An 11,853-nucleotide genomic window follows, 5' to 3' on the forward strand; every position below is an offset into this window, starting at 1 on the left:
GGACAATTTCAGCCTTTTTGCAAGTGATACATCTCTGGGTGACATTTTCCCAGAAGGCTGCAGCCTTATGGACTGAAATCTCAGTAAATGAACACTAAGAAAACACTATTTCAGAATTCCTAATAATGTCTGACAGCTACATCTAACAATATTTCAGGTGTTTTAGACTCCTGGACTCTGGTGGGGTTCACTGGGAAACGGTGTGGCACTAGAACGCAGCACAGGGTCACAGGTTTCACAGGAGGCAATAAAGAGTCCACAGTGCATTTGTTTACACCTTTTAAAATCACAGTATTGATTTTCACACAACCCAACAGCCGTGGGCAGAATACATGTAACACCTCTAAAGCAATTTATTAGAACAGGGATGTTTGCAGAGAAGTTTCACCGTCATGTGGCTCAAGCAGTCCTACAAGAAAACTGCTCCAGCCCACTGCATCGGTGCATCACCAGCAAGTCTCTCTCCAAGAGCGCAGCGTTATAAAGCTTTCGATTCACTTGCTCCCCGAGATCCCTCCCTCACCTCCCCTCCCCGATGAGAAATACACTTCATTAAAATAAAATGCTTGCTGGAAATGCAGACACGAGTGGCTCAAAGCACCATTAGCTTACATTACATTCTGTAGCGCTTGATTGTTCCACGATGACCGGCAACATTTCTTTCAGACAAATTATGCAGTGGTGCTGCTGTACTGATAAAATAAAATAAAATAATAAAAAAATAATAACAACAGCAAATATGATTACAACAGGGAAAACAAAACAAAGAAAAAAAAAAACAATATTTAGAGTACTGGTGATGATAAAAACCAAGTGCTTCTGAGATCTAAAAGACATTACCAATACTCTAAGTGCAAGATATGTCCATGGTCTACCTATCAGTCTCACCTAGATTGAAACAATCACTTCTCAAAATACAATATGAACTACGTCAGCCATGAACCTGCAGTCTACTATTTGAGAGGATGGCAAGTTCACAGCAGAGGAATACTTGAAAGCCAAGTAGCTACCTGTCCGAGTCACACACTCGACCTCTCACACTTTGTCGCATGCACGCACGCACACACACACACACATACATACACACACACACACGCACACACATATCCTTAACAAAAAAAAAAAAAAAAAATACAACATTTGCTTAGTGGTCCTGAAGTTACTAGTAGTAGAGTCTGTATGACCTAAGAGGACCAGCCTAAAGATATATATTAGGCCCTGGGACACCCTGAACACACAGGTAGCACATCCGAATCAGGGGATACAAAGCATTACTAACCACTGGTCCACCAAAAAGAGGCAAGCTATCCAAATAATAAAAAAAAATAATAAAAAAAAAAAAAAAAAAGGAAAGAGGCATTTACTTTCACTGCACAACAAGCAGAAAAATACCAAGCTTTAGTAGGAAGTCACTTTGCCTGGTTATCCACCCTGAATTTGTGCCTTGCAGAGGATGGATAGTCAGGAGAAGAGTAATTACACTTTAGATGCATGTTAAACCATACTTCAGATATCTAGTACAAGTTTCCTAACTGTAGTGTAGCTCTACCACATCAGTGTGTATTACTGGGAGGAAAAAAAAAAAATACCCCATATAAAGTCTTGTGTAAGATGACCCCCATAATACTGAGCTGAAGTCGTATGGGGAGAGTGAGCACAAAAGCTTTGAGGGGAGAAGAGATGCGCACACTTCAACCTAACCGCAGAAATGCATATATTCAAGCAGCACAAAAAATATCAATGAAGTATGCATAATCTCTGAAAAAAAGAAAACACTGTATGAAAACATCCCTGCTTTCATGTCCCTAAATACAAAACTTCTACCAATAATTTGCTTCAGTGTAACAAGAGGTCCTTTTTCCCGCCTTTTTTTGTCTTTTGTTCTCCTTTAAAACAGGTAAAATTTCAGTCCTCTGGTGGTGTGAGTGGTATGGGATGACAGTCTTTTTCGTCTTTAAAATCTTTTTTTTTTTTCTCTGTTTTCTTATATACTTGAAGATGTGGTAAGCATGCAAGCCTCGTAGAGGAGGGGCCCGGAAGGGCTGATGGGTGGGCTGGTGGTGGAAAGGAGCCTCAGGCCAGAGCCGGGAAGGCCTCAGGGTCGTCCACGTTGGGGACTGACACTCCACCCGCCTGGTGGGAAACAAACAGCACACAGAAGAAAGTTAAGGGCACAGGAGACAGGACAGAAAGGTCTTAAGATAAAAAGTTTCATGCTAAAAGATGAAGACCTCATTAAACAGCATCTTACTTCAGATCTACCATAAGTGTAAACCAATAAGATATCAGTTACAGAACAATTCATTTTATTTGAGGGGATAGGTAAAGGAGTTAGGTTGTTACACAATTTGTAAAGATTTAATTGGTTGAATTTTTATTTACACCCACTAGTGCAGCATGAGGTCACCGATACAGATATTCTATTTTACAGGATTTAGAAGTCATGTGACTTCACTTCATGGGTATTTAAAAATCAAAGTTAAGACACAGGACCCTAGAAAGACGACTAAAATTCACTGCATATTAGACAACTGACTATGCTGAACACTGAAAGCTCCTAACATCACACAGCTGACAGCTATCATTACAGAAAACCACAACAGTAACCACTTCATGTCAAATGTGAAATTCCATTTACATGACTAAAATGTTACATTTCCATGACCACAAATTTCAATTTCATTACAAGTTTCTCCCTTTGACTAAAATTTAAACAGAATTCAGATTCAGAGGTCTAAGTTTAGTTTATTATTTACTAGAAGTTTATTATTCTGTGGGGTAAGTGAACATAACCTGAATGCAGCATAGAACTCCTATTTGCACTTTCCAGTGCAAATTTGCACTAGAAAGTGCATTTTGTAACAGCTGTGACCACATGTGCATGTGTGTGATTGCATTCACACACACAAACTCACAAACACTTGAGCTCCATGGCAAATTTCAGCCTTATAGATAGAAAGGTACAGTTGCTATAAGGTGAGTGCAGCTTTGTGGACCAATGACCTGATGGACCAACAGAATGAGACGGTGGGACTAACACACTCCACTGAACAGCGTCCAATGGTCCAATGATAAACAGTTCATTAGGTATGGAGGGAGGAAGGGTGGAAGTGCAGGGACGGTGCAAACTGACACAAATCAAAGTGTGTGTGTGTGTGTGTGTGTGTGTGTCTCTACAAAGTCTGGCCATGTTATGTCAATCTGTTTAGAAGTTAGGGCTTGTGCCCACCTAGCTTATTTCTCTAGCAGCAAGGCATTAGCAGGTGACGATGTCACTGGTTGCCTGAGAAGGAGCAACAGTGATGAACACCTTTCTGAAAGTTAACAGGTTTTCCAGAGCGCTCTGGAAAAAAAAAAGACACTGGGTGCGGCACCATTTGTCTAGATGGTCTTATGCTGCCGTATACACTCACTGGGAACAACTGGAACAAAGATGCCAGCACTCGGAAAAAAGTACTATATGGACACAAGCCCTTATGCACCTTTTTGTTACAGGCAGCTGCCACTGCCACGACCCCTTTTTGCCAGCTGACAACTGATGAACACAAACACACACTTCACCTCCATGTCAAGTTTCAGCCTCCTAGGGCGAAAACAGAGGCCGCCAAAGTGTGGGGAAATTTCTGTGGATCAACCAACTTGACTGACAACCGACCTGTGTGTCAGCACTCACAGCGTGTAGGCACCAGTCAGTCAAACAACGTTAACAGTCTACAGCTGCTTTCCTGGGTCAGTGGCTTTAGGGTTATGATTTTATGTTGCTTTTGTCAATAAACACCAGCAAAGTCTTTTGTCGTTTTCCTTCAACTAAATGCTTTGTGAAGAATGTAGTGATCACAGTTTTCACTGTTACCTTTTCGGACCGTCCTCCCCCACGTCCCGGCCTGCTGCCTCCCCCGCGTCCTCCCCTGCCTCCGCGAGCGCCCCCACGCCCGCGCCCAGGGCGGCCCAGGTCTCCAAAGTTGATCTCCAGCTGAGATGTGATGTCGTTAGCTGGTTTGCGGAAGTGGTGATCTCCGGCATCGTCAGCGTTACCCTGACAACAAGAACAGTTGAACAATGATAAGTGTGTCAGAGGTTAAGAATACTCTGGCCTGACACAAATATTGTTTTAAAACCAAAACTGAACTGCCTGAACTGCTGTTGTAATCGTTTAGTGTGTGAAGCTTAGCACTAACACTGCGTAATACACTGACACCTCCCACAATTAAAACTGTAATCACTATTGTCAGTATTCGTCATGTTTCACTGCCTCTAATTACGTAAAACATACGCAGCACAAAGCAGCGAAAGAAAATTTAAATCAAATCTGACATTAGCAACAAGATTAGTGTAACATTATAAAAAACTGTGGTTCTCCTACAAGCTTATCCATTCAACATCTGAACTAGCAAACCTAGCTGGCAAGCGTCATCAAACATACATTTTACTTAGTAAAACCTCTTAAATGCCACAAACTGGTAGGTTAGCTGAACTTTAGTGGGGAGGAAAAGGGTTTTTCAACTTTAAAATGATATGGAAACAGAGTTAAACATCTGGCTGTATAGGTTCACTGCGCTACCTTTCCAGGTCCTCTGCATCATCCGACCTACTTAGTTTAAAAAACACCACTGCATCATTATTTGATCTTCGAGTTATGTTAATAACTTAAGTCAACGTCTAAATTTTTCAAAGTTGTTTTGTGAATGCAATACTCATGAATGGGGAGGCAAAATATGGAAGACCTGCGTTCTGCAGTGGAGCCACCAGTGAACCTGAGTGGCAGCTCAACAACATAATAAAGCAAATGTTTCACTAGTCTTCCATGTAACTTTAAACAGCAAACAGATACCAGCTGAACACGAAGAGTAAATCAACTACAGTGATAACCAACTGTAATCACTTCTACTCATCTGTATAAAGAAGTCAAAACCTTTCATCAACTAGTGGACACGAGAGACAAACTGCTGACAGACGTGTGTCCAGTGCCCTCAATTTTGATGCAAAACCTCTCGCAGTGAGGCAACAGCAACAGTACAAACAAAACTGGCTGCTGCTCTGACAGTCTTGGGCTGTTGATTTGAATAGGAGTGACCAGTCTTATTCATTCAAGCTTTGTGCTGCAAACATTATGTTACAGAGGTTCAATGTGAGAACAGGCACCTTGTGGTACATCGAGTGCGACTCTGCTTCCGTGTCTGCGCCATCAATCAAAGCACCAACAGGCCTCTGAAATTCAAAGACAAAACAGATCTGAGCTGAAACTCATCAAGTTTTTCCATGTCACATCAACTGGTGAGAGAGTCAAGGTATCCACAAAAATGTGTGTATGCCCAGAACAGAACTTTGACATACTGAGTTACACACAGAAGGTGAGATTCTAGTACAGAAATAATATGGTAAACTTTTTTTTCCCTTCAAGACAGCAACTGAGGAGGGTTTCTAGCCATCTTTGTACACTGACAGCCTTTTTAATGAGACCACTTCATAAATCATATTACAAAACAACATTACCTTTACTTTCAAAACAGAGGTTTGAAAAAGAAGCATTACAAAGCCTGAAACACGAGTGTCAGGCCTCCACGTGTGGATTCACATTACTTACGTCTTCACTCTTGGACTTGTGCAGCACGTATCCTTTCTTCCACTGGCTGTCGGCCCCCTCGTTAGGCTTACGAATGTTGAACTCCACCTTGGCGCGCTCCTTGTCCTGCATGGCCTTCCACTCATCCAAGGTCATCTCTTTGGGGCCCTCTTCCTTTACTTCTTCAACCTCATTCTCCCTAGAAAGCCAAAGCAAAGCAACGTCCAATTTACACCACAAAAACTGTCAATTCTCACTGGCTTTGGCTTTGTAATTACTCAGAAAACTGGTCACCTATGATGGACCTCCCATTTGTTTGAAATCTTTGTGGGGAAAAAAAGTACAAAAACACTGGTTTCGTCAAAAAACAGTGTAAAAATGATTAATATGACTAGATTTTTGCAAGGGCAAACAAAAACAACAACAATAACAACAACAAAAAAACGTCTTATGTCTGAGAGTATGATTTGTTGGCTCAGGCATCTCTATAGCATCACAATACTTCATTTACACTGACATTACAGCACACATTTTACTTTTATCAAACCACTGCAGCTCCTGCAACTTGGATATTGCACTTGGCCAATCTGCAATATCGATAGTATCTCCATTAACTGTTCAGGCCTAGCTGCAGGATGACCTGAGACATGAGAAGGACAGAAAAATCCCCCTTCCATGTATGCAGTGTAACCAGGATGGGAGCTGTCATCAGGAGCCACACCATCAGGCAAAGCTAGACCTGAGTGTGCCTTTAAGACACTCACCACAGTTTTTCCAATAAATGCAAAGAAAAACATCACAATAGCTCAAAGGCAGCCACAGAAAATGCAAATAGAGCAAATAACCTTGTCCAGTTTTGGTATAAATGGACTTGTTTCACTAAACATCCAAAGACCATCTGAAACCTTAACAGCTCCAGCAGACGAGAGCACTCACTTGTTCTCAGAGTCAGCAGGTGGGTGTTCCTCTCCCTCTGGGGTCGCCTCGGGAGCAGCAGTCTGTTCAGCCTCACTGAGAACACACACACAAAAAAACACCTTGTCAGCACACCATTTAATTCTTGCTAATGACTATTGTTTGAGGTTATTTAGTAGTAGATTGGCATCCTTGGTGTGAGTTTGCCTGTTCCAGTGGGGCTGACAAAATGATTCATCTTGTTATTTAGGGGAAGGGGAAAATAAATAAATAACTAAATATGCCTAAAGGCTGCAACCACTTGCAGGCTGTGTTGGGAAAAGAGTTTGCAAACACATGTTAAATGTGCTTCAGTCATTAGGTAGACTACATTACAAGCAGTCAAAAAACAATAGATTACAACTGAGAATAGCAATACTTAACAACTGGGGGAAAAAAATAATTTATTTGGCCACAAAAGGTCAGCTGTACACAGTCACCTTAGCAACTACCAGCTTACTAAGTTTACTAATCAAGCGTAAATTCATCTTTTTGATGTTTGCAGAAACTGACTTTCCTGTTAACAGGTGCCATTACTTTGAAATATTTTGGTAACAAGCATGCCTTGCACTACACTGCTTCCTCATCTCAACCTTGCTCAACTATAAAATATGTCAAATATAAAGACAGTTTAATGAGTGTTTGCTAGGCAACGAACTCCTTTGTGCATTACTTAGCACACACACAGTTTATTTGCCAACCAAAAAAACATAGACCTGCTAGACAGCCCTCAGGCTCAGTTAGCACGGGAAGACTGGTAAGAGAGGTTAGTATTTCCTAATCAGGTAGACGATTTGCCTGACTTGTTTTTGTGTCAGGGTCTGCTCCAATTCATCCTCCAGAAATCAGACAAACTGATGTTTCCAATGTTCCTGAGTATCAAAACTTTGCTCTGTTACACAAAGCATGTCTCCATCTGCTAGCTCGCTAGCCATCCACCACAACTGTCCACAGTCCCATTCATGGCAATACAGGTAACATTAACTCATCCCTGCCGCCAAGCCTGGGCACTTTTGACATAACACACCACCCATTACTGTCTGATGTCTGAGGAAAACAGCTTCTAACTTACTGTAGCATTACCGCCTGACTTGTCACTTGCCAAAGTCTCCCATTCTCTGCATTGGCATTCCTCACTGTGTTACCTTTTTTCTTCCTGTCTATATTAAATTGCACACAAATAACCCTGAATTTCATCTGAAACATCACATCGCTTAATGTCATTCTGGTCAGACTCTTCAAGCTGTGGTGCAGGATTATCTCCATGCTTGCTCATGGTATTTTGCTCTGCCACACGGCACCCCCCACCTTCACCCACTTTCCTAGTGTAGTGCCACTGAAACAGTTCCTGGTTTTGACACAACAAACCCATTCAAAAGAGCTCCATCACCTACAATGTGCATGTAACCCTGGTTTTAGGGTGAACTTTCATTTTATTCAGAAATGCAGCAAGTTGCAAAACCATGGTGCAGGTTTTCTGAAATGTCCGCCAATTAATACTGATGCAATTCTTTTAAGGGAAAGTCATCCTCCAAATGTTTTTTTTCTATTTAAACTGTAGAAAGTCAGTTTTTAGAAATGCCAGATTTGTGCCCAGGCATGTGTGCATTGTTATCCTGAAGTCAGCAATGCTTACATAAACAGTGTATGTTATCTGTGTTTGAAAACTCACCACACTTCATCCTTCACACTGCCCCAGTTATGTGAGCCACTGCCACCACGCTTCTCCCCAGCTGTAACAGAGCTGCAACAAATAGAAAGAGCACCACGTCATGCTGCATGCAGTCTAGAATACTTATCATCCGCAATGCACTGTAACTTTCACACCAAAAACAACCCTTGCACCCAAGTCTCATGATTTTATGCTTCCAAAACTAGATCTGTGTGCATGAATGAGTATCCACCCCAAACCAATAAAAAATAATTTGTCCCCAGTGGGTACAAACCTGCTAAATTTGCACTGAGAATATAGTTTATCACAGCACTTTGTCAGAGAACTTACTCCATTTGTCTCACAAGGCATAAAACAATAGATGTGCACTGACAAAATAGAGGCACTTTGCAATGGAAACCCCTCCATTTCTTTTCTTATTATGATGCTCTTTGTTTAAATGTATTTTAACTTTTTCATGCATTGTGATAAATCATTGTGTTGATATATGGTTGTATGTTTTGACCCCTTGCTGCAGATGAAATTTCCCTTGAAGGCAAAAAACTTTAAATTTGAATTTAAACAAATGACAAATGAGATCTGACACGAGGCTGTGAGGTCATTGAGACAGACTTTATGGAAATGCTCTGTCCTCTTCAGCAGTGGGTTGAGTGCATTTCTGACAATATGGCTACCTATTCTGATTCAGAGCACAACTGTGAAATGAAGTTCATTAGGGTGTTGAAGCTGATGTAAATTAACATGTAATAATAACAAAAATGATAATAATAATACTGATAAATTAAAGATTTTTCAAAATCAGCAGGCCACTGATTTGCCTGACTTTTTGCACACAGTGATCTAATCATTTCATCCAACCAAAATGTGATTTTTTTCCCCCACATGCAATAAAGGTAGATGTGGTTTGTCAGCTGGGGTTTAGTTTAAAAAATACAGTGTGAACGAGCCCTGCCATCACTGCCTGCCAGTGCTTTACAGTGTGAGTAAGTGGCAGTGAAAAAGCTCAGGAAAGTATCTCTTTATAATACGACATTTGAATCTTGGCTGCATTCTAGCTTCAGGAGGCAACAGTCTGCCCAGCAAAGGTGTGACTCACGATTTGTCATTGCTGCTGTGTCTGTCAAATTCTCGTCTCCCGAAGCTGCCCCGCCCCCTTCCACCACGCCCACCCCGGCCGCCACCACGCCCTCTGGGGGGCCTGTCTCCAGAAGGCCTGATGGGAGGAAACAGAAACATACACTCAGTTAAAAGTACATTAACATGACCTTACTGGGGCAGTACTGCTTGATCTGAGTGCAGTGACACACATGCATGGTTTCCAGTGTGGTAATATTGTCAATTATTATTAACATACATGCCAAAGGAGGCAGTTTGGTTTTGAACACTAGCACGCTACAGATGGCTGAGCTGTGGTGCGGAGGTAAAGTGGGAACATAAGAAAATCAATAGCTGAAAACACTAATCCTCCTGCACGCCCCCACACTGATCCTATGGTCACACTAGACAGCCTTGGGCTTACTGTCACACTTAAATATGCTATTCATCATTCATCGCAGCTACTCACTTGTCTGCAGAGAACTCTCCACCTCCCTCGGGCTTGTCCTCGGTGGGCTTGTCAAAGCGGCGCTCGCGAGGGGGTCTCCGGTCCGGCCTCCTGTCTCCAGGCCGCCCCTCACCCTGCCCGCCCTGATGCTGGGACCCAGGCTGACCCTGCTGGTCTGGCCTTCGACCCACCCGCCTGATACCTGCCATCACGCACACACACAAACACACACACAAACTGATGAGACAAATTTCACACTTATTTATCGCATCTTGCAGCTGTAACTCATGAATGTGTTCAATTGTTTGCACCTGTGATGTGAAAAACATGGGTTGTTGAGACTGTATGGGCACATGACTTTAATCAGCTCTACTGGTGTGTAATCAATGCTTGATGTAGTTATGTGAGCATGTTAAATACCAGCTGATTTGCACCATTCACACATGAATAATACCTGTCATGTCAAGGAACTACTTCAGCTACAGATGTTAGCATAATCAGCCTGTCTTGCATGTTTCCTGTCAGTGGTTGAATGCAAGAAGATAACAGCACGGAGTATGCAGCGCAGGGCTCCACCAGCATCATGGGCCTCTCTCCTGTCGCACCTTGGTTCAGGTGCCGATCACTTCAAGTCGCCATCAAACGAATAAGCACACAAAATTAAAGTGTTTTCTTCTCCCTGGCGACAAAAATCAACCCAAGCAACGAGCCATTTGTTTTTGTTTGCATTCTACTCAAATTGGTGTGCTGCTCATTTGGTTTAAGTGCAGTTTGCAGCAACAGACGACCTGCGCAGCAAGTGCATGGAGCAGCATCATCACCACCATCATCATCATCATCCAGCAGGCAGAAACCCATCGCTACAGCATCCTGGCTGCTGGTGCTGTAAACCCTTTCTGCGACACAGCCCGGCCACTTTGCACGGCAGCTAGGCAGCCGTGCAGTGTATTAGCCTCCTTCTCCGGACAGGACAGGACAGGAGGGCCCTGCACGGCTGCAGGCGGTGAGGTGGCTGTCCTCTAGCCGGTAACAACAGGACAGGGTCCATGTTGACCTCATGCTGAGCCTCGCACAGCTCCAGCAGCAGGCTAGCAGCTCGGCTAGCAAAGGAGCTGCACATGACAGCTTGACCACGAAAAAGGAAAATAAACACACATGCACCGCACACAACGCGAGAGCCCGCACGCTTTACCTTCTTTCTTCAGCGGGACCGGAGCCTGGGACTCCTCCTTCTTGTCCAGCAGCGGGTTCTTTCTGTCCTTCTGTGACTCTTTCTTCGGCTGCTTGGCGGCTTGAGCTGCGGTCTTGGTGGAGCCAGCGGCGGCCCCCTCCTTCTTCTTGTTTTCAGCGGCTTTCAGGATCTCGAACGGGTCGGATTCGTCGCCAAATAGCTGGTCGAACCGGTTGGTTACGACGCAGCCGAAGCCTTCTTGCAGGTGTCCGGGCATGATGGCGCCCCTTCAACGGGATTCACCTCCGATTCTACGAGGCTTGATGCGAACAATTCGCTGGATGCTGCCACAAGATGGCTGGGAGACCTACCCCTTCTCTTCCGGTGCGAGCAACATCCGGGACATTGTGCAGCGCGCACCAATCTAAACACACGCTGTCAGCAATGTTTTTATTTACATTATGTAACTGTGTGTTCATGTCCCCCTGGAATATTCCAGTTTCTAATTTGCAATAAGACATCACATGCTAGGAATGCATTTAAACTAGCTGTGTGGCTGTTTGTAAATGAGGACAATAAAAAATATGCTGCATGTGGTTATTTTATAAACGTAACCCTCATGTTGTCCTTAGGGTCAATTCGACCCTATTCGATGCTCTAAATACATGGTAAACATCTTTTTTCCCCTCATAATTCATGATTTTTCCCAATGCAATGGGTACAACTTGATATGTTCAAGGTGTTCCTTTGGGGTCAGTTTAACCCAGCCTTTTTTAGCTGCATAAAACATAACTAACATTTCACACCTGTTTGTTTTGTTTTGGATGACACTGAGCAACTAGAACATGACATTTATCTAGGTGAAAAACTTTCCTCTGCATTTGGGCCCTCACCTGACACAACCGCAGTAGAGAGAACCAGTTCAGTTCATATAACATCTGGGAGGGAAA

The 11,853-nt window shown here is 43.1% G+C and overlaps 1 protein-coding gene across 1 annotated transcript; it reads right to left on the bottom strand.

The window, feature by feature from the left end:
* Positions 1 to 266: 266 nt before the first annotated feature.
* Positions 267 to 11,306, bottom strand: serbp1b (SERPINE1 mRNA binding protein 1b). Its single transcript, XM_030074997.1, has 9 exons — positions 10,925 to 11,306; positions 9,754 to 9,934; positions 9,286 to 9,402; positions 8,190 to 8,261; positions 6,500 to 6,574; positions 5,585 to 5,762; positions 5,143 to 5,208; positions 3,854 to 4,036; positions 267 to 2,133 (listed from the first exon to the last, which is right to left on the bottom strand). Exons 1-9 carry the CDS (start codon positions 11,178 to 11,180, stop codon positions 2,074 to 2,076), a joined length of 1,188 nt encoding a protein of 395 aa, XP_029930857.1. The 5' UTR covers positions 11,181 to 11,306; the 3' UTR covers positions 267 to 2,073.
* Between the last annotated feature and the right edge of the window lie 547 nt (positions 11,307 to 11,853).

This window comes from Myripristis murdjan, chromosome 17 (genome assembly GCF_902150065.1).
Source record: "Myripristis murdjan chromosome 17, fMyrMur1.1, whole genome shotgun sequence".
Classification (NCBI taxonomy): Eukaryota; Metazoa; Chordata; class Actinopteri; order Holocentriformes; family Holocentridae; genus Myripristis; species Myripristis murdjan.

What these genes read in the sequence shown, in the direction of transcription:
- serbp1b (XM_030074997.1), bottom strand. Translation starts at nt 11,180, where the DNA reads ATGCCCGGACACCTGCAAGAAGGCTTCGGCTGCGTCGTAACCAACCGG. An exon ending in CGCACTCGATGTACCACAAG is followed by an intron (nt 4,037 to 5,142) that starts GTGCCTGTTCTC and finishes TCTTGTTGTCAG; the next exon opens with GGTAACGCTGACGATGCCGG. An exon ending in GGGGAGGACGGTCCGAAAAG is followed by an intron (nt 2,134 to 3,853) that starts GTAACAGTGAAA and finishes GTTTCCCACCAG; the next exon opens with GCGGGTGGAGTGTCAGTCCC.